The following is a 27,918-nucleotide window of genomic DNA, read 5'->3' on the forward strand; positions in this document are numbered from 1 at the left end:
ATTAAACTTCATCATAGGTATGGATAGGAAAAAAACAGTATATATAGTGTTCTGTGCTATCCGCGGTTTCAGGCATCCACTGGGGGATATCCTGGACTATATCCCTTGCGGGTAGGGGGGCTACTGTACTTGACTACATGTTGTTATTCCTTTGCTCTTGTCGTCATTTACATCCATTGTGTCAAGGCGGCAGCGAAGGGCGCATCGTTTGGAAAGCCCAGGAGGCCGCTTCACTTTGACACTGACTTCTCCCCCAACTAGCAAACGTCCCGCCGACTAGGAAAGGGGTTCCTTCCGTGTGCACGTGCAGGGGCGCACCTGCAGCGGGCCGCCTCCAGGTGTGAAGGGAAAAGGGCGCCTACTCAGCCGCCCTGGAGGGAAAGAAGCCTCCGAGTCCGTGGATTGAGGCGATCGATCACTCGGGCCTCCACTTGCCGAGCCTGTGCGAGCCGAGACGCGGGGATCGGCTGGGCATGCCTGGGCGCGCGGAGCCAGGTGGGAGGCGCGGGGCGGCCGGGCCGGGGTCGCGGGCGCCGGGGCGGGGGCCGGGCGGGCGCGGAGGGTGGGAGCGGGGGGGCGGGAGGCGGGCGGCCCGCGCTCGGAGCCCCAGATGCCCGCGACCTGGGAGGCAGAAGTGACCCTGGGGGTCGCGCGGCTGGGCATTCGCTGTCCTGGCCGACGTTGCCGGTGCAGTGGTCTTAAAATCAAAGGACCGGGATAATCACATGGTCCCTTTTTAAAGAACGGACAATTTTAGGTCTTAAAGCGCGGTCTTAGAAATTACCCCTTGCGAAGTCCAACGCCATCATTTTCTAAGTGGGGGGGGGGGGCGTGTCACACGGACGCTGCACGTAGAGCCTTGGTGTTCTGTCCCGGGCCCAGGTTTTTCCTTATCGCAAGAGATACTGCCATTGCCTGTTTTAGAGCTTACTTCCCCCCGCTGTTTTGAGTTTGTAAAAACGTTTTTAATCCACGTGTTTTATTTTGCAGAAAGAAGCAATTGATTAAACGAATAACATGACGTCAAATAGAAGCCCACTTTTTGTTATTGCAAGTCAGGGAGTTGAACGTAAACCGTTGCTATCTTCTCCCCTGTGTTTTATTACTTGAAACACCCATTTTTTCGAATATGCATGATGGCAGAAGGGAAAGCCCCTGCGAGAAAAAGACCCCGTAGAAGTTTATCAAGCAGCAAAACTAAAAAAAATGAAGCTAACTCTATTGTTTTGTTTTTCAACAACGCACCACCTGCTAAACTTGCCTGCCCCATTTGTAGTCAGATGGTGCCAAGGTACGACTTAAACCGGCACCTTGATGAAATGTGTGCCGACAGTGGTGACATCACTGCAGTTAAGCCTGTCGGCGTAAGGAATGCAAATGTGTCCACAGTAGACTTAACCAGTAGTGCCGTGGAGGATGTAACTCCCGAGAAGTCCTCACCAACAAAGACAAATTTAAGCCCTGGCCAAAGTGATTCAGCAAAAATAGGTGTAAAACAGCAGACCAGCCCCTACTTTAAAAGTAACGATGACGTGGTACGCAGAAATCAAGATGAGCTGAGACACCCTAATGTCAAAGTCATTCCTTTGGGAAGCCTGTCATCTAAATTGTCTAGAAGATACATAAAGGCAAAAATATCAATAGATAAGAATGAGCCATTTGCCAATCGTAGTCCTCAGAGGTCCTCAGGGCTTACGATGGTTGATAACTATTCAGGGACTGAGGATAAGGATCAAACTTTGGAGAACAGTTCTCAGAAGGAGAATGTATTTACCTGTGAGTCTCTTAAGGAACAGAGTACCCCTGATCATAATGTAGAAGGCACTAAAATAATGGAAGCTGAAAACCACAAGGTTACGCAGGAATGGGTGACACCAGCACTCACCCCTGCCTTCTCAGGCAATGCTCCCCTGCTACTTTCACCAAATGGAACTCTTGGGGCTAAATTACAGTCTACTTCAGAGGACACTGGTGCAGAGCAGGAGAGTATCAAAGGAGTGGATAGTACAGGTGTTGAAAAATGTGAGGCAGGTCGTGGTGAAGAAGTTAAAATGACTGCTGCTTCAGAAGTTACAACAAAGTTGTCAGATCGGGAGGCAAAATCTTACACCTGTACACGTGATGCTTCTAAATGGAGTAACATCCAAGAACTTCTAGAACGCGACAGCGGCTTAAAGACTGAAATCACTCACAGAGTTCCTTTGGAGCAGGGGTCCAGCAGTGATGTTCCTGGTAAAACAATTCCAGACACACCTTACTACCTTCGGAGTTTCCTTGTGGTGCTGGGAGCTGTATTTGAGAATGAAGATGATAGGACACTCTTTGATGAACAGGAGAAAGGAATCGTAACTAAATTTTATCAATTATCAGGTATCTTCCGCCTATTTGTTTGCAAGTTTTTGTTTCCCCATTTGCTGTCCTGATTTGGGCCCAGATAACTACGGGGAGTCAGTGTGGTGTTGAGAAGCCTTTGGGAGCGCTCATGGGACTCAGACTCTACGTGTTTCCCTCAGAGAAGGATATGAGGATAAAAGAGACAAGATTTTTGTGCCTGGTAATGTCTGCTCCCGCAGTATCCTGCCTTTAGATGTATATGGCAGGTCCTTGAGTAAGGTTTCGTTCAACATCTTTTCATTATAACATGGGTGGGATGCTGTAGGAACTTAACTTTTTTTTTTTTAAGGTTTTAAGACTTTTTTTTTTGTTGTTGTTGTTGTTTATTGGGGAGTATTGGAAAACAGTGTGTTTCTCCAGGGCCCATCAGCTCCAAGTCGTTGTACTTCAATCTAGTCGTGGAGGGCGCTGCTCAGCTCCAAGTCCAGTCGCCGTGTTCAATCTTTAGTTGCAGGGGGCGCAGCCCACCATCCCACGTGGGAATTGAACCGGCAACCTTGTTGTTGAGAGCTCGCGCTCTAACCACCTGAGCCATCCGTCCACTCTGGAACTTAACCCTTGTTTATATCAATTATCATGTGATGAAACTGGTTTGTTGTACTTTTTTTTGCTCAAAGTTGCAGAACCTGTGGACGACGTTAAGTGAGGTGTTTGATGGTTGTAAGACAACCTTTTCCAGATTGAGAAAATACATATAGTGTCCCTTAGAAAAAGTGTTCTTTGCATTTTGAACCTATCATCAAGCTGTGGTTAGATTGTTTTGTTGTTTTTGCACCCCATTTCCTCAAAAATGAAAGTAAAGGAAAATACAGGAAAAAATAAGCCAAGGTACATTGAGCATATTTTTTCCCCAGCCATATTTTAGGTGCCTGGACTCTGCCCTTTAAAGTCTGGGTGTGGAGGAAATGGAAACTTTCAAGCTAAATTGGTCCATTTAAAAATACTAGTCTATGCCTCCACTCCTTGGCAGCCAGCGGTGGCTCTAAGCCGGTGGTGCAGGTTGGGAACAACAGTCACCATTGTGACAGTTGCACTGTCAATCCAAAGGGTCACGGTGACACTATGGAACTGAGTCCCTGAGGTAGGAAAAGCTTGCTTGGGGACCACACTGATCTCTAGTAATATGTAGCCAGGTCTGACGCCTCGTAGTTAAAAAAAAAAAAATCCTGAGCATTACACTAATGTTTAAGAAAAAGCCTTTTTTTTAATTCATACAGTGGAATCACTCATCTTTGGCTGGGTGCTGGTTGCGTTCATGCGAGCATTTGAGTAGTCAGTGTGCCTCTGTGCTTCCATCTAATTGAGAAATAGGGCCGGGTCTCCCTAGTGCAGTTCTGCATATTCTTGCGTATTGCTCTCCATGGAGAGTCTGTCTGCTAGTAACTAACTGCTCCTAATCACTTTTGACTCTTTAAAGAAAAAAAGGAAAAGAAGTATTGAGAATTAAAAAATATATAATTATAGCATTTTAGAGTTGGCAGAAATTCAGTGATAATTTGGGTAATAGGGAAACTGAGACCAAACGGATTCATCAAATAGCGTGGCTGGGATGACCGAGAGAGAGAGATGGCTGCCCTACCAAAGCTAGAAAGTTTTGGAAAAATCTGTTGGTTGAAATTATTTTCAACCAAAAATAGAATGATGCATATTAAACTGAAAGCAGAGAACAAAATAATAACTGGAATTCTGGGTAGGGCTTCTCTAAGGGAGTGGAAATGGTGGCTAGAAAACAAGGAACCTGATTCACAGAAGTTTTAAAATGGTCAATAATCATTTCCAACATTAAATTTTTTTTTTTTAATAGAAGAGAAAATAGAGTCTCAATAAGGTTCGGTGACTTTCTCATCATTTAGAAGAGGCAGAACTGGCCCGGGGGTTCCATTCTGGACATTCTTCCTACCCTTCAATGAGAGGCACATGCAACCAAGTCCCCATGGAGACTTCCTCTATGAAATAAATTACATCTCCCAAAGGAACGAAAAGGTTTCCTGGGAGATGAGCTGAGGAAGCGTGTGTGTGTCTAATACCTCAGTTTTAAAAAGTAAGTGATATTTGTATGTTGTTTCTGAGAAGAAAGGTAATATTTCCCCTCTGTTTTTCTTCACTTTATTGCAGCTAGCGGTCAGAAGTTATATGTAAGACTCTTTCAACGTAAATTCAGCTGGATTAAGGTGAATAAACTGGACTATGAGGAGATTGCCGCTGACTTAGGACCTGTGATTGGAGAACTGACGCAAGCAGGCTTTCTGCAGACAGGTAGGCTCAACCGGAGGAAAGGTGAAATGAAAATCGGACACGAAGCAGTACATTTCTGCAGAACCATGGTGCCACTGGTATGGTGCCTGGGAAATAATAGTTATGTACATATTGTTCTTTTTAAACGGAGTTTTTAATCTTCGGGCACTCGGTATTCATGTGATGCTAAAGCCATTGGTAGCCTGGGTTCAGACGATGAGGGTAACGGAAGACAGTCTGCTATTTCTTGACTGTCACAGGTGTAGCACCATAATGTCACCTCGGGATAGGTATGTGGATGGGTGCCACAGAAGATGCCACTCAGCCTTCCTCAGCTGTCTCTTTCCAGCAAGAACTTCCTCATCGTATGCAGACTCCTCATCTTGACGACAGAATAAAGCTGGTTTGTGTGACGCTGATTGGGTCTGAAAACTTCATCGACCCCCCACATGCACACGCACAACAGGTCTTAGTTTCTAAGTTGATTGCCTCAAGAATTGTTTGACTAGAGATGGGGGTGGCCGATTGGTTCAGTTGGTTAGAGCATGGTGTTAACACCAAGGTTGCCGGTTCAGTCCCCACAGGGGCCACTGTGAGCTGTGCCCTCCTAAAATAAAAAAAAGAAAAAGAAGACTTGTTTGCCTTAATGCCTGTGTGAACACTAGGTAACCCTGGTTGTCTCAGCAGCAGCATTCAGGAAGCACCTACCTATACCAAGCACAATATTGCCCTGGAAACTTAGATAGAAGGACAATGACAGATGTGAGTCTTGAGTTCACGTTAGACTGAAATAAGCAAATCAAGCCGGAGCCAGAAGTTTTCTGTGCTGCAGAGTGCAGGGGAAGAACCGGGGTACAGGGTTAGAGGCGGGAGGCCTGAGTGTGGGTGCGTGGTTAGCCCCCGGGGCCCTCCGCGGACCGGTGCTTCCCGCACGTCAGTGCCGTCAGGTCTCCGGGGAGCTCGGGTCCCCGTCTGCCTGCAGATCTGGTGCAGAGTCCGTGAATCTACGCATCGCATGCCGGGTGACCCTTCACCTCCCTGCACATAACCTTTGAGCAGCAAATCACGGAGTCCCAGTGGCTCCCTTGCTGCAGGCAGTCAAGCCCACGATCCATTCAGCTTGTGGTTGTGGCCCTGGCTGTCACTCTGCTGCGGCACAGCTCTCCTGTGTGTCCTCAACATGCCGCGTGCACACCTGTGTCCCAGCCTCGTACTCACCGCCACCTAGATCACCCCCTCATTTCATCATCTCTGCTCCGTGTCACCTCATCAGATTTGCGTGGCCACCCCGCGGAAAGTCCAGCCTGCTGCCACGTTCACGTTGCCTTGCCCAGGTTTTCAGGTAGCAGTCGTCACCACTGGACATACCTGTGTATTCGCTTATTTATTGTGGGAGGAGGTGTGCGCCTGTGGAGAGGAGTTGGACGTTTGGTGCACTGTGCCCGGGCCAAGGGGATTCTTGGGCGTGTAGTACACCCAGCAAGCGTTCTCTGAACGGAGGAAGCAGCACTGCCCGAAGCTGGGTCATACTCAGCTGAACCCCATGGGCTGAGAGTGGTGTCTGCGTCCCACACTCTGTGACATGTACACGTATGGTGGATGAGTGAAGCCGTGGATGAGTGAACCTGTGCGGAGAGGGGAGAGCTGATGGTCAGCTGGCTCCCACCTGGTTTGGAGAGGTCCCTTTGGACGTTTATAATTCGGAATCGCGAATACACCAGCGAGCTTTTGAGGAGGCCTAGACCATCATGGCTGCCCTCTGTGTCTATTTTATTCACATTTTCCTTCCGTTTTTAGTGAGAAGTTGTAACTTCTCCAAGATGTCCTTTTTCCCTATCCTTTAGTGATTGGTTTGGCAAAAGAAGATCTCTAGGAGAACTTCCTTTCCTTTCCATCTAACCAAGCTTCCTTCTTCTTAAAGTAAATCAAGCTAGAAAACAGACTCTTGAGCACTGTTGGTAATTGGTTTTTGACCATTTCAGAATCTGAGTTGCAAGAGCTCCCTGAAGTGCTGGAATTACTTTCTGCTCCCGAACTGAAAACCCTGGCAAAGACCTTCCACTTGGCGAACCCCAATGGGCAGAAACAGCAGCTGGTGGAGACCTTTCTCAAACTGGCCAGACAGCCCTCAGTCTGCACATGGAGCAAGAAACAGCCTGGAGTCGGTGCAGTGATTTTAAAAAGGTCTTGTTGGCTGTTGTTACAGTAAAAACACTTAAAATGTGGATCATGCATATTAATTTATAATAGATGGTACACGTTTTTGAATTGTCATTGCTTATTTCATTTGCAATTAGATTGAGAAGTCAGGAGGGCCCTGATTACAATAGCCTGGGTTCCTTCTCGGTTTATTATTGATAATTCTTATAATGCCATACTAATTTCTAGGACCATGAAAAATCAGGGATCAAGAGAATAAAGGCAAAAGGCCTTTGGTAAATTCTAGTATCTTATTATTCAAGAAAAATGCACTTTTAATGACCCTTCTTGCAGGATTTAAGGGTAAAACTATTCAGTCAAATTTTTATTTTAGTAAACTTTGTTGAAGTGTAATCCGTCAATTTTCATATGCAACTTTTCTTGAGTTTAAACATAAAAATTTACCACAAACTGTGGGTAATTTCATTTGTCCTTGTGAAGCCCTTGAACAGTTTCAGTTTGAGAAAGATTGTAAAAATTTAGAATTTGTGTCTTCTGCCCAGGTTATTTATAAAACATAACTGTATCAACTTTAGCCTGGGATTTCAGCCTGGATTTCAGTCTGGGAACCCACTATTCTAGAGGTGTTGAGGATGAAATAAGATGATGCTCTTTAAAATGATTTTATTGTTATTTATGTTGTGTGTGTGTGTGTGTGTGTATTTATACACACACTTGCTCTCACACACAGGTAACTCTCAGCGCTTATGTGCCAAGAGTCCATCCCTGGCACATACAAATACTAATCTTTAATGAAACAGTTATAAATATGACACACTATTAAGAAAAATGTCACTACCAACCCTTCCAAAAAGTTTATACCATCGATTTCTTAAAAGTATTTTAATAAATTATGTGTTTATAGTTAATTGACTTTAGGAATGCAGAGTCCTCATCTCTGTGGTATGTTAAATGTCTTCCACGTCCTTTCCTTACCCAGTGGTATTTCTCAAGTATTTTATGTTCACCTTTTGTGTAACATTTTATAAGCAAGTGAACATCAAAATTGGCAGCCCTCTCAGTGATAGCATGCGAACAGAAATAAGATGAACATTTTTTATCACTGACTGGGCTCAAGGCTATTTTAGTTGTCACTGTCCTTTAAGATTGTCCTTTATTTCTTTATCTTGTTGAGGAACCCGGCAGTGCATCGCAGCATCTGTGACAGGACAGTGCCTGGTTATCTTACTCTGCTGTTACCACAGGAAACAGAAAAAGCTCATCGTTCACACCTCCTGAATCCCAGTAGAGAGGACTGTTCACTTGGCCGTGTGTGACAATTGCTTCCTTCTGCAGCTCAGAGCGTGGTCCACAGGGCAGCCCTGGGCTCTGCGTGCAGATGGAGGAAGTGGGCACTTTTTGCCAGTCTCTGTAGAGGAGTGGTGGTGTGATAGGAATCCCACCCCACCCCCTGGCGTCTCTGATGGCGGCACCAGAGCCCCCCCGGGATGCTTTGGTGCAGTAGCTGCTGGGATGGAGAGGAAGGTGTGAAGTCCTCCACTAGGCCAGTGGTTCTCCGCGGGGGTGAGCTCGCCCTCCAGGGGACAGCTGACGCATCTGGAGGCACTGATTGTCACGACCGGGGAGAGGGGTGCTACTGGCATGTAGGGAGTAGAGGCCAGGGTGCAGCTGGGCACCCTGTCATGCACAGGACCCCCCAAAAGAATTATCTGGCCCGGTATCAACAGTGCCAAGGGTGAGAACCCTGTTCTAGATGGTTCCCCAACTGTGACAGCCCTAGATTTATTCAGACTGCCAGGCCCACCTTGAAAGCATCCAGAATCAAACGGAGTTCACTCCGAGGTTACTCCGGGATGGAGGTGCTCCTGGGGACCTCCACATCAGAGGACAGCACCAGCCTTGGTGTAAATTCCTACCACTTCCTGGTCCACGAAACCATGCTGCCTTCAGAATGGCATTTTAGGTGAATAAACCAGGAACCTTCCAGAATGGTATTTTAGCTGAATAAACGGTCACTCCAGTCAAGAAGTGAGAATTGCTAATGTCAATTAGGTGAATCTTCTGTGAATTTTCCTGGTATTTTACATGTTCACGACCAGTGTCAGCCTCATCCTGCTCTTTGCATGAGCGAAACCGTGCATGAAACAAACCGTTTGGAGATAAAATTTCACTTAATCCTTTCCACATCCCCAGGTGGGGCTCTGAGTCTCAGATTGGTTAAGAAGTGGTCCAGCGTCCCTCAGCTCCAAGAGGTAGATTTGCTTCGGCCTCAGGATAATGAATGCCCCTTATCTTTGTTTTAATCTGAAAATAATTTGTAAAATCTGACATCCAAATGAGTAGAAACTGGACAGTTATTCGATGTCATGTATTTCTCAGAGTTAAGGAGAAATAGACGTCGTGTATTTGATGTCGCGTATTCGATGTCGTGTATCTCTCAGAGCTAAGGACTTGGCGGGCCCGTCCCTGCGAGTGTGCCCAGGCCCGCGGGCCGTGTTTTCCCGGATCTTGCTGCTGTTTTCCTTGTCTGACTCACTGGAGGAGGAGGAGGCCGCAGGCGGCGGGCAGGGCCAGCTTTCTTCTGTGCTGCTGGTCAGTCTGGGCCGAGTGGCGTTCCCGCGGTACACCATCCATCGGAAAACCCGAGTCTTCCAGGACAGAGAAGATCTCATCAGGTCAGACCACGTCAGCTCACTGTCAGAATAGCTGGGTTTTTTGCAACTTACGTAAAATGTTTTATTCTTATTTTTTTGTCAGCCTCTTATGAAACATAAGTTCATAGCCAAACAGTTTTTTGGTTTTTTGTTCTCTTTCTGCCTACTTGCATACATTTCTAAGACGATAAGGAGAACATAGAAATGTGCTTAGATTCCGGTTACCAAAAACAGTGAGTTTTGGGTTAGAGCTATAGACATTTTCCCTGGCTTATGTCCCCATGTAGCTTTGGTAGCGTTTTTAAAATGTAGACATTTGAACAAACCTGCCTTGTGAATAAATATGTTGTTGGCATAAACAAGCTGAAGGTGAACGTTTTCCTAGTAATACCGCCTCAGATAAAGCTAACACCAACTGTGTACTCATTCCACACTCAGGTACGTGACAGGTTAGTATTCACTGAGTGCGTGGACTTTGTGAACATTGGTTTGACTGGCAAAGTAGGTTTTAATAAAAAATGGCGTAGGTTTTACAGGAAAAAAAACATAAAAACTTGGATTTCCTAACAAATCCACCTTTCATAAGAAAAATCGATTTATATTTCCTAAAATGTCACTTCTGACTCAAATTTCACTGAAATTGGTTCTGATATTTGATTTTAGGAAGGTCGTTTAAGTGTTGTTTAGAATGTGCTTTAAAACATAAGTTATTGGGATTATTGACTGAAAACAAACTGATTTTAGCCCATTTCGCCTGAGCTATCAGGAAGCTCAATATCTTGTTTGTGTTCAATAGTAATAACATTTTTAGTCAAATCTTCTAATAAGAATATTTCCTTCTATCCTGTTTTTAGTTGTCTCACGTCTTTTTACCTTTTTGTTTTTAGTGACTTTATGCTGTTCTCTTTTGTGGGAATTTACTGTGAAGCCAAATTCCAGTCTTTGTCCTAGGGAACCATGAAACCACTCTGTGCCTCAGTTTCGTCATCTGTAAAATGGGGAGAATATTCCTACAGATATGTGTTGATACATATAAAGTGCTTAGAGCCTGACCTATCAGGATTGCTTAGTATATCTTAGTATTATTATATCTAAGGAATATTACCTTTTAGTTCTATGATTGACAAAACCATGGTTGACAAGTTCAAAAGTAGGGGGGCTAGGGAGAAAAAGTAAGCCGTGTTCTTTTTAGAAAGTAGATATGTTATAAATAAAAAAAATAATGAAAACTCATTTTGTAATGCAGAGGGCCTACCATGTAAATAAAATTGGACTTAAGTGACTTGAGGCAGAGTGATTATATGGTACCTGGTAATATAATACCAGGGGGTTTGCACTTGCTTTTTTAGGTGTGAGTCCAAGTGTCAGAGTCAGTGGGCAGATGTCTTTGTTTTGGTAACTAAAGAGGCAGTGAGAAGGTGTCTGTCTGCAGCTAAGTGGTTTCGTGACATTTCAGCATCGCTGTCTCCCAGAGTGTCCCTGAAGCTATTTTGAAAACCCCAAATCATTCTCTTAGCGTGGGCAGCGTCCCTCTAACTAAATGATCAAGTTACCAAGTCTGCGCCTTAATGGAATTCTGAAGTCAGTTTCGTGTTCACGTGGTGGCTGCCAGATGTTGAATGGGTGAATGACCAAGTGCCCAAACTCTGGGCTGACAAGGTGATCTGTGTCACGGTTACTTACGGGACCGTTTTACGTCATCACAGCCGTGGATGTTTTATCTTCCTAGTCGGTTCGCCTGTATTAGTTCTTCTAGGCCACTCCAGTGGAGCTATGTGTTAAAGTATTCTGCGCAGAAAATTTAAATAGTTTAATTTTTTTCAAAAACACACTTTTGCCCGTCAGAATGAAACCTAGTGGGATGTGGACATTTTCTATGTAAGTGCTCATTCACAAGTGAAACTTGGATGGCATGGGATTTTTCCCCCAGATATGCAGCCGCCACCCACATGCTGAGTGACATTTCTACCGCGATGGCCAATGGGAACTGGAAAGAAGCTAACGAGCTCTCTCAGTGTGCCAAAAGGGACTGGAACAAACTGAGAAACCACCCTTCCCTGAGGTGAGATGTTTTTTTAGGGTCCTTTTGAAATTTACTTACTAACCAAGTTGTTCCAACCACTTCAGGTAATTTTCTTCTTGAAGAACATCCTTCTTTTGTTCTGTGGTCAAACCAGCTGTGGAGCTGAATTTCTTACTTGCTTTGCATAGAGTCGAAGTGCTGTGCAAATTAGAGAAAATGTCAAAATGTTTGAAGGGACTTTTATGTAACTCAGACCGCTGTGCAGCAGACATTCAGACAAACACACACCGGGCTTTCGGCTGCCCTCTCTGGTGTCTGGCTCCCCGGGGTACTGGTCCGCTGAGCTCAGATGTCGGGGAGCCAGCAGGAGGACAGACACTGTGGGAGGCGTGCTCGGTGCGTTCTCTCAGTGGACGTTCAGGTGGACAATATTTTGCAAAAAAAAACTACATTCAACATTTACCTTAAAAGTTCAAGGACACAGCACATGATCCCTCATGGTTTTTTTTGGTTTTCTAGGTATTCAACGTATTCTGTATTTGTTAAGAAATTTTTCCTTTACTATTACCTAGTGATGAGAAAAATTAGTATTATTAAATATGTCTTCTGATAGAACATTTAGGAGATAAAGTTCATACAGAAATGGTACGGACTTAAAAACTATAGTAAGGAAATGGCCTTTAGCGTTAAGAAAAAAATAATTGAATGTTTTGCCCGTATTTTGTTGTCCTTACAGGCCTTTCTAGAAATGAGATAACCAATGTTAGCATATGATGTACATGTACATCAAGGATTTTCTTAAGATAATTGAGGTAAATGTGTTAACATTTCTCAGACCAACCGCAGAACAAATGGTTAACACAAGTTAGTACATGGCTTTCTTCATTAAAAAAGAAAAGAAATCCTACCGTGTTTCCCCAAAAATAAGACCTAGCCGGACCATCAGCACTAATGCGTCTTTTGGAGCAAAAATTAATACAAAACTTGGTCTTATTTTACTATAATGTAATACTGGGTCTTATAAAAGACCAGGTATGATATAATATAATACCAGGTCTTATATTAATTTTTGCTCCAAAAGACGCATTAGAGCTAATGGTCCGTCTGGGTGTTCTTTTCGGGGAAACACGGTAGCCAGGAAGTTGGATCGCTGTAGCTGAGAGGCTGGTAGACTTCTGTCAGAGGCCAGTGTTTCGGGCTTCGCAGGCCACATGGCCTTGTGCTGCAGCTACTTGACGTGCGTGCACACGGCGCTGTGTTCAGCTTATTGACACCGAAATACTGATTCCGTAGAATTTTCACATGCACAGACTGGTATTCTCCGTTTGATTTATTTTAACCATTGTGAAGACCATGGTGAGTTGGCAGGACATACAAAGTCAGGACCTAGATTCGGCCCACGGGCCGTGGTTTGCCGACTGACCTCCAGCTGTGAGTATGACCCGCTGTTGTCACCTCACTGCCCAGGTGACCCGGGAAAGGGTGGCTGCCTGTAAGCGCGTAGATCTGTGGTGTAAACTACACAGCTGACAGTGTTTACAGAATGCCCTCTTAAAGGATAGAAGTTCAGTGTGCTGTCCCTTCCCTGGTTGTCTTCCGGTAACTGACCCCATCCTCTGTACCTGTCCGTCTAGGTACCATGAGAACCTCCCTGTCTTCCTGCGCTGCTTTACCGCTGGGTGGGTTTACACACGCATTTTGTCCCGGGCTGTCGATATCTTCCAGCGACTCCACATGTATGAGGTGAGAGCACGGGCCTGGATGCACACGTCCTCGCTGAGCTGGGGCGGAGAGCCATTCCCACGTATGTGGTCAGCACACAGCGCAGCCTGCCGTGTCCTGCGTTGAGGACCTGGCGGGAGGTGCCCAGCTGCTTTGTGAGGTGACGCACGCACCAGCACGGCCTGGGGGGTCACCTGAGCCCGAGTCTTTGCCGGGAGGCCGTGTGGGACGGGCAAGGCCTCCAGAATGCTCTGCAGGGGAGCTCACATCTGCTTGTGGTCCCCTGACAGCTGTCATGGGCCATCTGGAAATAATTTAGGATCACAAATCCGGGATTTGTTCCTATCTTTCCTTATACTAAACACTGTGAGATTGCTAGAGTGAACTTTTGTTACGTTGAAGTTTCTGGGTATTTTACAGGGGATATGCTGACGCAGGTTCTTGACCTGGACCCACAAATCCCAAGACAGCCCATGGGATGGGCTTCGGGGACTCTGTGACCCTACCATTGTGTGTACGATTTTCCTCAGAAGAATCATTAGATGTTTCAAGGAGCTCCATGAACCACAAAAGACTGGACAGTTTATGCAAACCTAGACCAGAAAGTCCCCCTGTTGAGGTACCCTGTCTGCCCCAAACTACTCACGTGGGGGTCGTGACCTGCTGGGTTCCCAGAAGCCGGCGGGGTTCCAGCCCCTGGCCAGTGTTCGCCTGCCTCAGACTGCGTCCTGAGTGGCCCTGGGCTGGTTGGCTTGGTTTGCAGAAAATGTCATGCAGTGTTCACAGTTGGCAGGGGACCTGGGTGAAAAGGAGGGATGCCTCAGGGAGCTCAGGACCACTCCATTTTGGGATGGAAAGATATGCTTTCCAAATACACGTTGCCTATGTCATTTGTGTTTTTGGTGCACAGGTCAAATGAGTTTCTTTTATTGTGACAGGAAGCCGTCAAGGAACTTGAGAACCTTTTGTCCCAGAAAGTGTATTGTCCTGACAGCAGGGGCCGATGGTGGGACAGACTAGCTCTCAACCTCCACCAGCACTTGAAACGCCTCGGACCGGTCAGTATTCAGTAATTCCACAGCCTTTTAGTATACTTCTGTATCAATGTAAGAAGTAGAGCCAACTCCTGATACCTTAAAAATCTAAATGTCATTAGAACATTTATTTTTTTAACACTCTTCTCTTGCCTGTGACCCTGCAGCCCCAGAAGAAAGCAGGAGGGTGCTAACACAGGCAGTGCAGTGGGGGCGGGACCCATGTCCTCCCTGCACTGATTTGGGAGACGGGTGACAGCTGGACTGTGTTGGGATTCAGGAATTAATCTAAGAGTTACCTACCGTGTTTCCCCGAAAATAAGTCCGGGTCTTATATTAATTTTTGCTCCAAAAGATGTATTTTCAGGGGATGTCTTATTTTTTCATGTACAACAATCTACATTTATTCAAACACAGTCATGTCATCATCTTCTGGAACATTGCCATAACGTACTAAAGGTGTCTGTCTGGCTGACGATCTTCACTGGGGCTTATTTTTGGGGAAACACAGTAGGGATCAGGAGAGTTAGCCGTCTCCACCCTCAGCAGGTGTGTTCAAGAAAGGTGCTGCATGGGGCCTCCAGGCAGCAAGACGGATGAAGGATGTCCCTTTCCTTATCTCACTATAGGGACATTACTGTCCCCGTCCCTCTGGAAGTATTGTGCTTTGCTTTGCTGTTGGAAAATACTGTCTGACTAACCCTGAGCAGGCTGCCTTCTCTTCCGGGCACCAGTGTCCTCTGTGGCTGGGACCCTGTGACCCTCTGTGGCCCAGAAGGAGGCCCCTGAGGGCTACTGTGGCCACCCGCAACAGTGGCTGTTTGCGTGGCTGCCTGAGGTTTACCCATCTCCGTGCCAACCTTGCATTTGCCATGAGTGGAGGGGCTGTGCCTCTACGATGTTTTTCCTGGTGGCACATTAAGTGAATCAGGGTGATGCAAGGTGGAAAATTGACCGTGGGTGTGGAACTATGACAGATTGTTTTTCTTGCCTTAAGCTGAAAAAGTGCCTTGTTACCTAAAGGGCGTCTGGCCACCGAAGGCTGTTTTCTGTGCCGACGTGGGTGTGGCGCGTCCTTACCTCTCGGTGTTTGTTTAGCTGAAATAGCAAGAGAAACATCTGCGAGCCCAAAACCAACATGGAGAAAGGCTGTGTTTAGGTCGCTCCTTTCATTGAAATAAAGGTTCAATAAAGGCTGGCAGCTTTCCCCCTCGCCCACAGTTCTGCTAATCAGAGCGTCTTTCAGTCCCAGACGTAGACAGGCCACGGAGCTGATTTTCGAGACTGATGGAAAATCTTAGTTCCTTTTAGCCTTTTCCAAAGATCTTACTGGCCACACTCACAACCATCATTATTTTGTTCCCGGATATGTTCTTCCCATCATCTCCAGTGAAGACTCTTCGAGCGGGGTGCTTATCCCTGCACAGTGCTGGCAGCCGGCCGTCCCCTCCCCGCGGCCCCACCAGCCCTGCCCTTGCCAGGCTGACACGTGGCTTCAGTGTCTCTCTCTGTTCTTGATTCCTTGTCACCACTCCACTCCTGATGCCCTGATCCTTCGCTGATTTTCAGGGTGTATGTGTTTACTTTTCATCTTTTATTGTAGTAAAATACATAGAACATAAATAAAACTTGCCATTTTAACAATCTTTAAGCAGGCCAGTCAGTGCCATCAATTCTGCTCAGTGTTGTGCCGGCATCACCACTCCACTTGCACACGGTTTCCTCACTGCACACAGAAGCCCTGCGCCTGTCAGCAGATGGCCCACTCCTCCCCAGGCCCCCTCACCTCTGATCTCATTTCTGCTTCTGTCAGTTTGCCTGTTCTGGACATTTTACATCAACAGAATTACACGCACTCGTCCCTCTGTGACTGGCGTATTTCACTGAGGTTCGTCCCCATTATAGCAGATGTCAGAATTCCCTTCCCTTCAAGGCCGCCTGATACTCCATTGTGTGGACGGACCACGTCTATCGAGGGACACGGGCGTCGTTTCCACCTTTGACAATTGTGAAAATGCTGCCTTGAACATGGCTGGACAAGCGTCTGCTCCAAACTCTGCTTTCCGTTCCTTTGCACGCACGTCCAGAAGGGGGGCTGCTGGCTCATGGGGTGGTCCCGTGTTTAGCTTTGGGAGGAAGTGCCACACTGCTTTCCACGGTGTTCGGGTCATTTTTCGTGAGGGTTCCAAGGATGGGCTCCCCCGGCCCTGCTGACACTTAACTGTTTTCCGTTTTTCCGATTACAGTCACCCCAGCAGGTGTGATGTGGTGGTTAGTGTGGTTTCAGTATTTTTGTGTATTCGTCCCCCCCTGAATAACCTTAGGAATTTCACTTAACTCTTCCAAACCTGGGACTCTTCTCCTGTCGGAGAGGACTCTGGGCCAGCTCTGTGAGTCTCCTGTGTGTGACAATCACCTGGGAGCCCTGAGGTGGTCACGTGCCCAGGCGCTGGCCTGGAGATGTCACTCCGGCTCAGGGTGGGGACACAAGCCTTTTTGCACATGTCCCCAGGTGATGCCCCCATCTTTCTGTCCAGCTTCCTCCAGCCCATGATCCAGGGGTGTCTGTGACTTCTCGGTCCCTCTATGGCAGCTGAGATGTACCTCATCCTCACACAAAACCGGGAAGCATGTCAGGCGCAGACCACGGAGTCAGATGTTTGTAGCGGGGGCCATGACTCGTGTGTGCAGTGAAAGTGTCATAGTGAGATCTAAGCAAAACTCTGTCTCCGGAGCTGCTCTGTCCATTTGCTAATTGGACAGTTGGAATAATGAACTAACTGGGGTTTCCTGTCACGTGGCATTAGTGGATGGCCCCGCAGGGTCTTCCCGGGTCCTGATGTGCGTGTTCTTTGCCAGGCTATTCAGTGCATCGCAGAAGGGCTGGCGGACCCCGAAGTCAGGACAGGACACCGCCTTTCGCTTTATCAGAGAGCCGTGCGTCTGAGAGAGTCCCCAAGCTGCCAGAAGTACAGGCAGCTCTTCCATCAGCTGCCAGAAGTAACTGTGGACGATGTGAAACATGTAAGCCCGTGCCCTTTGGGCACTCCGGACTCAAATGCATTTGCTAGGTTTTTCCTGAGTGGAAGCAGCCTAAGAACGGTTTTTAGTGTGCATTTTCTCTTGCACTTGGGAAAGCCTGGTGCTCCCTGGGGACAGTGGCTGGGCCATACCTCCTGTTTTCTCACCAGTCCTACCAGGCTGGGCTGGCTGGTGGGTTTGCTCATGCCCTGGGTTGAGTGACTTGCTGTAAAACTCCCGAGTCAGAAGCCTTCGCCAGTTTCACCTGCTTGGTCAGGGTACCTGGAGGGCCGGGGCAGTGACCTGTCCACACCCTCACAGGTGCCAAAGCGCGGGTCACCCTGCTAAGAATGGGTGGCTTCTGGGGGCATGTGGGAAAGTGTGTCCTCAGACACCAGAGTCGGGCTTGCACGTGTGTGGCCGACGTGAGGCCAATGGGTCCTCCTGCTGCCGCCGTCTCAGGTGACGATCACGGGCCGGCTGTGCCCGCAGCGTGGGATGGGCAAGTCCGTGTTTGTGATGGAGGCCGGAGGGGCCGCGCCGGCCACAGTCCTGTGCTCCGTGGAGGAGCTGGCGCTGGCCTATTACAGACGCAGTGGCTTCGACCAAGGTAACACGCAGCATTTCTCCCGGCCACCCGGTCCCGTGATGCTTTGTCCCCTGTCACCCCTCCGTGCTGTCCCCAGTGGGAGATGCTGCTGACCTGGGAGGCTCTAGAAATGAATTTTGCTGTGGTGGTTCAGGGTCATCGCCTCCCATTCGGCCCGTGTCTGCCACTTAATGCCCGTGAGAGACAGCGAGCTCCGGAAGGACTTGGGCGCGTGGGGCTGGGGTCGCACGCAGAGCTGTTAGGCGGGGCGTACGGGAGGGCCTGGGACTCCCAGATGGATGCTGCCTGCCAGCAGACCTGTTAGGGGAGGCAGGACAGGGAGCTGAGGGCAGAGTCCTGTGGCCCCGCTGCTGTCCTTGGAAATCACGGAGACAGGGTGCAGGGACCAAGGCTGGAGCAGAGGGGACCCACCACGCCGCTCCTGATGTGGGCTCTGTCACATGGGACCCATGCGTGGCCGCCTGGCTCCTCACCCTGTGTGGCACTGTGCCCAGCCAACGAGGGGCCGTGGTGGTCAGCGCCTCCTTGGGCCAAGGCTGTAATGTGGGGAGAGCGGCGTCCCCGAGGCATGTGTGGTGAAGGGCAGAAGAAGACTGGGAGGCAAAGCCCAGCCCTTGGTCCCGCTCGGACTGACATGGCCCAGGGGTGTGACTGGCCCCTGAGGTCATCCGCCCAGCAGCACAGTTGGGGGCTGTGTGAGGGGTTAGTGTGTGGTCTCTGAAGGGGAAGCTTCCTGTGAAAGCCCTGAACAGTGGGAACTGTTCCTGCCACAGCAGTGGGACGCTGGCCCGGGGATGTGGGTGGAGACGCCACCTGCTGGGTCAGGGCACAGGCTCCCCCGTGCTCGGCCTCCTCCGTCACACCCCTTCCGGAGGCCGAGGAACGATCAGCAGAGCCCCCTGGGGATTCTGGGCCCACCCAGACCCACGAGTCCAGCTCCACAGCCTGGGAGGGAGTCTGCTTCTATTTACTCATTTTTTAAACACGCTCCTTAGATTTTTCACTAAACTGAGAACCACTGCTGTGAGGCTCTGAGACGTGCATTTGAATTTTCCCACGATTACTGCCCTTAAATGAGGCTTCTGTATATAAGCAATATAATGTCAAAAAATGAGCTAGGAATGGTGAAACTGGCACTTGCGTTTGAATCTAAAACATTTCTATTATTTCCCTCACACTGAGTAGGCAGTAGGTTCTGGGGGTGGTTTTTCAGAATGGAAAGAGCTGGTTTGTCATGTGTGTGTGTGACTTGGCCTTAGGCGTTCACGGGGAGGGCTCCACGTTCAGCACGCTGTACGGCCTGCTCCTGTGGGACGTAATCTTCATGGACGGGATACCAGACGTCTTCCGAAACGCCTATCAGGTACCGTCCGATCCCGTGGTCCCGGGCACGGGCTCCTTCGGCGCGCAGAGACTTCTGCACCCCCGTGGCGCGTCCGCTGCCGTCAGAAGCCTACCTGTGACCATGGTGCTAATTCCACTGTCAGAATAGCTTTTAATTTAAACATTCGTGGAATTTAAAATGTAAGAGTGTTAGGTTCGAAGCTTAAAGCCTGACTGACCTTCGACATTCCGTGTGACACTAGCGTGTGAGTGTCAGCCTGCTGGGCACGGTGCCAGGCGCTCTCACCTGCACTGCCACGTGTCCACTGAGTCACTGATTTCTCCCGGGGCCTCTTCCCGCAGGCCACTGAAAACCCGTGGTAATAAATTGCTTTCATATTAGATTCCTTAGATTTTTTTTACATCCATTGGGAAAGAGTGCCGATTTAATTGTCTCGGCCGGTTTCCCAGTTCCGGGGCACTGAGCAGTCTGGTGCAGGGGTCCCCGGGCACAGTCTCAACACTTTCCCTTCATCTCAGGCACTCCCACTGGACCTGTGTACAGACAGCTTCTTCGCGAGCAGGGCGCCGGCCATCGAGGCCAGGCTGCAGCTCATCCACCACGCGCCCGCCGAGAGCCTGCGAGCCTGGGTGGCGGCCACGTGGCGGGCCCAGGAAGGCCGAGCGGCTTCCATTGTCAGCTGGGAACGCTTCACTTCTCTTCAGCAAGCTCAGGTGGAAATCTGCACGCAAGATACACACTCTGCACACACTCCCAGATGTGTGTATGTGTGTGAATGCATTCATGCACGTGTACACGTGTGCATATGTATATGCATGAACACACAAGTGTGTGCATGTTTATATACACATGCACGTGTATGCATTCATGTGCTTCCATGTACATGTGTGTGCATATACATGTATGCATGTGCGTGCTTCCATGTACATGTGTGTATACACATCATGCATGTGTGTGCTTCCACGTACATGTGTGTGCATGTGTGTATATGATAATACCCCAGCCCAGATGCCAGTTACTGATGGGACATGTCAGGGCATAAAACAAGCCCCAGCTGTGCCTTCCCCCCCTTAGTTGACAGTGTCCCTTTGCCTGACCCATGACCCCTGGCAAGGAGGACGCCGTCCCTGTCCCTGGGGCACTAGCCTCCATATGTCATCGCTGCGTATTCCAGCATGCCAATTACTAATTCCCTCTTCCTCAGCTGCTTCCAGGATTTTCCCGCTGGGCAGGGGTGATACCTGGCCAAGGACAGCTGCTTTCGCAGAGCTGGCCAGTGGGGATGGTGGCCGGTGGCCTTGGGGCCCCAGCACAAGCATCAGAGCAGCACCTGGTGTCCTTGGCGTCCGCGTCTCGTGATCGCTGAAGCCCCAGAGCCTGTGTCACAAGGGCTGGCTAGTTACGCATGTGTTGTGTGTTCAGGATCTCGTTTCCTGCCTGGGAGGCCGTGTCCTCAGTGGTGTGTGCAGGCGCCTGGCCATGGACTTTCGACACTGCCGAGGCGGCCTCCCCGACCTGGTGGTGTGGAACTCCGTAAATCATCGCTTTAAGGTCAGTTGAGCCAAATGGAGAGTCACGCCTGTCATTTTATTAGCAACTTCATCAGGGGCCACAGTCTAGGCATTTCCTGCATGTTGCTGGCCATAGCGACCCCCTTGAGAGCTACCGGACTGGGGCCAGGCTTCCGGGTGGCCGCTGGCCGAGGCCCCTCCGTGCCTCAGTCCGCCGGGCAGCTCCACCTGGCAGCTGGTGAGAAGGGCAAATGTGAACAAGACGGAAGTCACGGTCTCTTCCCACCTGACCTCGGAAGTGCCATTCTGTCCCCGTTGCTGTAATGGGTTGCGAGGAGCAAGTCACCAGGGCAGCGCCACCTTCTCAGGCCGTGCGCCAGGGGCCAGGGGCGGGGCCTGCTGTCGGGGCTCCGGGAGCGAGCGCCTCACGGGAGCGAGCGCCTCACGTGACGTACGGCGCCTCCCTCCCTCGCCTCACTGCTGCCCTTCACAGCTCGGTGGTTTTCTTACTGGTGAGTTTTGAGATGGAGAAATGTATCAGATATATTGCATCCCTTCTGTGGCTTGCTTTTCATTCTCAATAGTGTCTTTGTAAGAGCAGTTGTAAACTCTCACAGCCCCACTTACCTGTTCTTCCATGGGTGGTGCTGTTGGTGGCACATGACGTCTCTGACTAACTGTGGATTTGTGCATTTCCCCTGCAGTTCTGTCAATATTCGCTTCCAATATTTTGACGCTCTGGTACTAGATGTATAAACTTCTAGGATTGTCAGACTCCCCTGATGGAGCGCCCTCTTCATCATTATGGAATTAGCCTCCGCCGCCTCTATTCCGGTGTTCTTTGCTCTGCAACCTGATGTTACTTAAGTTTAGCCACTCCGTTTCTTTCTGGTCAGTGTTCATCTTTTTCCATTCCTTTAACTTACTTTGTCTTCGGATTTGAGGTTCTTGTAGGGAGCATATAGTTGGGTCCTTTCAAACTGCTTTGACAACCTCTGCCTTTTAATGGGGTATTTGGAACATTTATATTTAATGTGATTATTGTTTGGCTTTAAATCTACCATCTTGATACTTGTTTTCGTCTCAATTCCTTGTTCCCTCTTTCTCTTTTTTTCTGCCTTTTAAGACTGCACTTACGCCTTTGTTGACTTGCTCATTGTAACGTCCTGTTTTAGTGGGTGCATTAGTGTTGGTCTCTCTCAACCTCATCATCTGCCTTCAGTTCTAGTCCACGTATAGTATAAAGAACCTTACAACAGTCTCTTTTTCTATTTCCTTTGCCAGCCTCTGTGCTCTGTTCATACGTGATGCTTCTGTGTTATAAATGCCAGTTTTTGTTTTCTGCAGTTGATTAATAATCCTTATACTCACTCACATAGGTGATTTCAGTGCTCGTTACACGTTTGTACAGACCCAGATTCCCATCTCTCGTTCTCCTCCTGCTAAAAGACCTCCAACATTTCTTGAAGTGGACGTGCTAATAATGAATTATTTTGGCGGTGCGTGTTTTTAAGCCGTAATTTCACCTTTATTTTTGAAAGATATTTTCTCCAGGCAAAGAATTCTATGTTGACAGTTTCTTTGTTTCCCTTATTTAAAAATATTGGTCACTGTTTTCTAGTTTGCATTTCTAATGAGGACTGTATGTAGTCTTTCTTCACTCTGGCTTTTCAAAATTCTGGCTGCTTTTAAGCTACTCCTTTTATCACTGATTATGCCTTTAATTATGTTTCTTTCTGTGCTTGGAGTTCATTGAGCTTCTTGGGTCTCTGGGTTTATTATGGTTTCCGTTAAATGGGAAATTTGGGGCCATTATTTCTTCAAATATTCTCTTCCCTCTAGGAACTTTAAGGGAATTATATTCTTATTATTTTTCCTATACTGCACCTTGGATAGTTTTTATTGCCGTCTTGAAGTTCAGTCATCTGCAGTGAACAAAACTGACACAGTTCCTGCCGTCATGGAGCTGACCCATAATGAGCAGTGTGTTATGCTCAACGCCAGGAACTTGTTGGACCTTTCTGCGGTGAATGTGAGCTGCGCGATGAAGGACGAGAAGTCGGCGTGTGAAGAGCAGGGGACGTGTCCTAGGCAGGGGACAGCAGGCTCAGGGGCCCTTGGGTCGGAAGGAGGTGGCCTGTCTCAGGCACTGAGAGGAGAAAGGCGGCCTCTGGGCTAATTACCTGGGGCCAGGTCTTAGTTTTATAGACGATGGCACAAAGTTTGGATTTAATTGCAAATATAACAAAAATTGCAGGGTTTTAAGCAGGGGAGCATATAGTTCACACTTTAAAACTATTTTTCAATTGCTATATTGTTTGTGACTTGTTTTGTTTCTACAAAGTAGAAAAACGTCTCAGTGAGTTTCCTATCTTGGTTTTATATATGTAAGTACAATGGTCTAGTAGCGTCAGCCACTGAAATCATCTCGTGAAAACTACTGTTGCTGATCTAATGGCTATTCCACTTCAGTGAGACACGAATAACTTTGGGAAACTTCTCTTCCAGCTGGTGGAAGTCAAAGGCCCCAACGACCGTCTTTCGCATAAACAGATGATCTGGCTGCACGAGCTGCAGAAGCTGGGGGCTGCAGTTGAGGTCTGCCACGTGGCTGCGGTTGGGGCCAAGAGCAAACCTAGCAGAGCTGTGGCATCGGGAAACCCGGACACGAGCGGAGTTTCAGAATCATGAAGTGTAATTCCGTTTTATTTAGCTTCGATTTTGCTGTTGTCAGTAATAAACCTGATAGTAAATTTGGTCTTGGCTTAAATACACTCAGTGATCCTACACAGCAGGTCGTGAGTTTTTGTTTTTGTTTTTACCAGATAACCAGTTTATTACAAAAGGATATAAATCAGGAATAGCTAGATGGGAGAGATACATAGGGCAAGGCATGGGGAAAGCATGAGGGGCTTCCATGCTGTCTCCAGGCTCGCTACTCTTTCCAAATCTCCATCTCGTGAACTTTTTTAAGGGGAAAACCTTGGTGGCCATTTCAGGACTGGAGACAGCTATGTTATTAGACTCACAGCAAAAACCCAAACAAGGTGATTCACAGCTTTTATAAAAGTCGTATGCACAGCGTTTCTTTTTCATAAGTATATTGGAAACAGGTTCTTGAATTGATCTAAGTTTTTCTATACTGTTTTGCACACTCAGCTGTTAAAATTCGCTTTATGATTATCCAAGAAGGGTGTACACAGTTGAAATTCTGATTTCTTTAGGAACTAAACGAATTCTCATGAAGTTCCTTTAACCTGGTACATCTGCCAGTGCTTGCTCTGTCACCGGCCAAATGACCACAGGAATGAGATCGTCATCAAAGGCAGCTGGCCGCCTCATCCCGCTGCTTGAGGGCATCCGCACTGACGGGTCGGGGGTCGACACTGGGCTGCGGGTCACCTCTGCAGGGAGACTTCACCGGGAAGGGGGGAGGGCACTTATCAGAGCGAGGGGCCCACGAGTCAGGGGCGGGGATCCCCGTCTCCCACAGACTGGTTCTGGGGCCTTCGGGAGATGTTACTCCGGCTTTATTTATTAAACGGACGGCAAGTCAGGGCATGGCCCCCATACCCACACGGCCTCACCCGCAGCCTAGAGGCGCGCCATCTCTGCTTCTGGGACAAGCAGATGCTGAGCGCACGGCACACACGTGTACGGTTAGAAGAAATGCCTCCCGTCCTCCGGTCGGGTTCTTGTGGATGACCCATGATGGAAACTACACCAAACCGTTCTGTGGGGCTTCTGCTGAGCATTCAGAACGTCCTTCACGTTCACTGCTGCTCAACAAGGCCCCTCGCCTCCCCACTCACCCTTCTGTAACCCAAGTCAATCTTAGGCACAGAGGCCTTGCTTTTCCCTCAAGGGCAGCTTTTAACGACTTGACGTCACTGCTTCAGCAGATTCTGTTGAAAGATGTACAGAATTGTTTTCACCTTCTGTGAGCACGAATGATATATTTAAATAAAGTTAGGACATTTTTGGTTTTAAATTGGTTCCTGTCACAAAACAGTAAGACATTGTACATCTTTAGGTTCAATACTGGGAAGTCCAAGCTGTGTGACATCCAGGTGGCACAGGGTCACAGTCTGGACTCCGTTACCGTGTCACCCTGTTGCTAGCAGAGGTTCAGAGCTTTGCCGTGGCCAGGACTTAAAACCGTTGGAATTATTTTTCATATTATGCATGATAAATTGTGGCACAATAATCATGATACAACTGTCCAGCAAAAATAACATGAAAAACCGTATTTTACTGCATTTGATTATCATATAAAAATATGCACATTTTCTATTTTAAAACAGTATTAATAGTACCTAATTGTTTTTAAACTTGTAAATTAAAATAATTACTAAAGAAGTTGAAATAAATGTGTGAGGGAAGAAAATTATAGAGAAATAAATGCTCATGTCTCCCTCACCCCCGAGGTAACAAATTTAGAACAATTTGTAGTAAAAAAGCAGCTTAATGAAAAAGGGAGAATTACTACACTTTCAATGGCAGGACATGCTGTGGTGTTTTAGGGGGATTGAGACTGGTTTCCAATCAAAGACTATAAAATGTTTAATGGCAACGGTGCTGTTTATATAAACTGAAAAAAGCCCTTATTTTCTAGGCAAGTTGGCAAAAACATTGGGTTGACCCACAAGAGGAATTTTCTAAGACACCGTATAGGAACTTCTGTCCCTTTAAATCGAGACATTATCAAACAATTTTAAAAAGACAAATAATTCAAATAGAAACAGCTATTCATTCCATATAAAGGTAAAACACACTTTTGAAAAAACTTGTTTCAGAAAAGGAGGTAAGCTAACTAGACATTTCACTATAAACATGTTGTAAAGCTTAAGATGGCAGTTTAAGAAACTAAATCGCCAAATTTGAAAACATCTTTTAAACAGGGAATGAGGGTGTGTGTGGGGGTGGGATTGTGCCAAACGTCCCTGCCACCATAAGCGCCACTCTGACCCCACACACAGCTTGGTGAGGCTCACGTCACACAATCTGAAAACAAGGGAGCCGCACACCAAGAATGTATCACCTGCCTGCTCGCAGCCTCCTGTTACCACGGCTGCGGGACGGGGAAGTCGGGGGTGGCTGTTGTCACCCTGTCCTCATAAGGCAGTATTTGGAGAGCAGCACGTTCTAATTCTCTGTGCTCTATTCCTAAGCATTACGACCTTTCAGGGAGGAGGGGCTTTGGTGCAGGCGACCTGACGACTCAGCTCAGCAGTCACTGTCCGGGAACGTGCCAACAGTAGTTCACACCCTGCAAATACTGAGGGGAAGCCCTCTGGTTTTGAGGGTGGGCGCAGCGCAGTCAGCAGTCGCCCCGCCACCCCCCAGCCTGCTGTGTTCTCGGAAACTCTCAGAGGGGTGGAAACGTGGCTTTGGGGACCCCTGGCTATCGGTATGAAGCTCAGTGTGAAAAGCCTGTTTGTAATATGCAGTGGGATTTGTACTCCCTAATTTTAAAAACAAATTACATTTTACTCTGTTCTTCATACCTTACTATTAACGTCAAAGGCACTTCTTAGTTCTATCACCTACAGCAAATGCTTGTCAGGTTAACAGTGCATATCGTTTTAAAGTTAGTCCTAAGAAGTAAAAAGCAAACTCATGGTTTTCAACACAGTGATCTACGGTCCCAAACAGAGTGACTTACAATAAATTAGGGCGTTGGAACACGGAACCCCAGGTGAGTTCAACTAGAAATCATACTAGACTGACCAGAAAAGCACACGAATACCTACCAACGCCTGTTGGGAGGGTTAGCGATGCTTCTTTAAAAAGACACAAAACACTAACTTCTCAACTTTCCTGACACCTGCTTCTCTGGGTTGCTAATCAGGTGCCAAGGCACATGGATGCAGACAAAATTAAGGTTGCAGACAAAACCTGACTAGTTTGATCACAGTAATAAAAGTGGGAGGATGTCTCCTTGCAAATGACCTAAAAATGAGCCAGACCTAAAATGACAGAAAGAGGACATAAAAAAGTTTATGCCTATCTGCTAAAACTGTTGTGAAGGGAGCATAATTCGGATGTTTTTAAACATTAGTGCAAATCTCAACGGTTCCTCTTACATATAAACTTATGAGGGCTTCCAACGCCTAGATGAGCACTTTCGCTCGGAGGAAAATGTTCGTAGCTCCGCCCCAGTTCAGAAAACGCTCCGTTTCAGTCTTCATTGGCCAGTGTCTCCGTCGATAACCATATTTTGGCCCCACTCAGGAATTTGCTTAACGGGGTTCCTAAAATGCTTCGCCGGCACAGGTTGCCGACCGGAGAGAAGGGGAAGGAGGAGGAGAGGAACTCGGGCGTGGCCGGCGTGTCGTGGGGGCCGCGCGCCCGGAAGTACAGCCTGCTGCGGTCCTGCTCCGCGGGGCCCGCCGGCCCGGGCCCGGCCCCCGGCTGCCGCAGCGTCCTGCTCAGCGCGTCCACCTCGTCGGCCAGCAGCGACAGCCTGTGGAAGGCGGTGATGGCGCCCCCACGCGCGATCTGCGCCTCGGGCACCCAGCGGAAGTAGCACAGCTTCCACAGCTTGATGTGCGCTCCCGACAGCTGCGGCAGCAGCACGCCGTGCGGGTCGGCCGGCCGCGCCCGCCACTCGCGGAAGTAGCGCTCCACACCCGCGTCCTGGCCGCCCGCGGGCTGCGGCGCGGCCGGCTTCCCCCTCAGGATTAAGGAGCTTCTCCGCGGCAGGAACTCTGGGTCACGGAGGAGCCCGTTCTCGGGGGAGGCTGGCAGCCCTCGCAGCGTGGAGCTGTAGGTTTTCTGCACGGGGACAGAGGAGCGTTAGTGGCCCGGGGCCTCCCTCGTTTTTAGAGGCAGCGAAGGTGCAAGGGCAAAAATAAACTCGGGGCTACGAAAAACGCGTGGAATGTCGGCCTGAAAGAACGTTTTGGTCTCTTCCCCGGTGAGACTTATTCCTCCACTGGGTGGAGCTGTTGAGGTCCTGACTGCCTGGAGATCCCAGGAGCCTGCGTGGGGTGGGGGGCGGATAAGGGCAAATTTCTAAGGTTTCTAGGTGAGGAACAAAACCTAGACCGGCTGATTCTAGAAAGAGCAGGCGGACTGAATGGGTTTCAGGAGCGGGGCCTTCCATGCTCAGAGCTGCCCAGGGCTTGGTGGGCCTCACACACCAAGAAGAAAAGTCCGGGTACAGCCACTTCAGTTAAAGAGGGGATGACCCCTGAAAAACCTGCC

The 27,918-nt window shown here is 48.3% G+C and overlaps 2 protein-coding genes across 7 annotated transcripts in view; one reads left to right on the plus strand and one right to left on the minus strand.

Moving 5' to 3' along the window:
* Positions 1-372: 372 nt before the first annotated feature.
* Positions 373-24,071, plus strand: FAN1 (FANCD2 and FANCI associated nuclease 1). 3 transcript variants are annotated; one of them, XM_033100094.1, is made up of 14 exons: positions 373-495; positions 991-2,370; positions 4,510-4,650; positions 6,612-6,813; positions 9,231-9,464; positions 11,374-11,505; positions 13,101-13,209; positions 14,127-14,246; positions 17,082-17,246; positions 17,706-17,853; positions 19,113-19,216; positions 19,717-19,911; positions 20,621-20,749; positions 23,218-23,498. In XM_033100094.1, the coding sequence occupies exons 2-14, from the start codon at positions 1,134-1,136 to the stop codon at positions 23,398-23,400; spliced, it is 3,099 nt and encodes a 1,032-aa protein (XP_032955985.1). In that variant the 5' UTR covers positions 373-495; positions 991-1,133; the 3' UTR covers positions 23,401-23,498. The 3 variants fall into 3 exon arrangements, with proteins under 3 accessions (XP_032955985.1, XP_032955984.1, XP_032955986.1); XM_033100093.1 differs by lacking the exon at positions 373-495 and adding an exon at positions 23,934-24,071 and having other exon boundaries at positions 590-2,370; positions 23,218-23,403; XM_033100095.1 differs by lacking the exons at positions 373-495; positions 19,113-19,216 and having other exon boundaries at positions 590-2,370; positions 23,218-23,353.
* MTMR10 (myotubularin related protein 10) overlaps positions 23,757-27,918 on the minus strand; it is a 45,149-nt gene continuing 40,987 nt past the window's right edge. For 3 of the 4 annotated variants that reach the window (XM_033100097.1, XM_033100098.1, XM_033100099.1), the window contains one exon: positions 26,890-27,486. In XM_033100097.1, coding sequence (XP_032955988.1) covers positions 26,890-27,486 — 597 coding nt within the window. Of the gene's footprint in view, positions 27,487-27,918 lie in introns of all 4 variants that reach the window. The other variant, XM_033100096.1, reaches the window with a different exon arrangement.

This window comes from Rhinolophus ferrumequinum, chromosome 28 (assembly GCF_004115265.2).
Source record: "Rhinolophus ferrumequinum isolate MPI-CBG mRhiFer1 chromosome 28, mRhiFer1_v1.p, whole genome shotgun sequence".
Lineage (NCBI taxonomy): Eukaryota > Metazoa > Chordata > Mammalia > Chiroptera > Rhinolophidae > Rhinolophus > Rhinolophus ferrumequinum.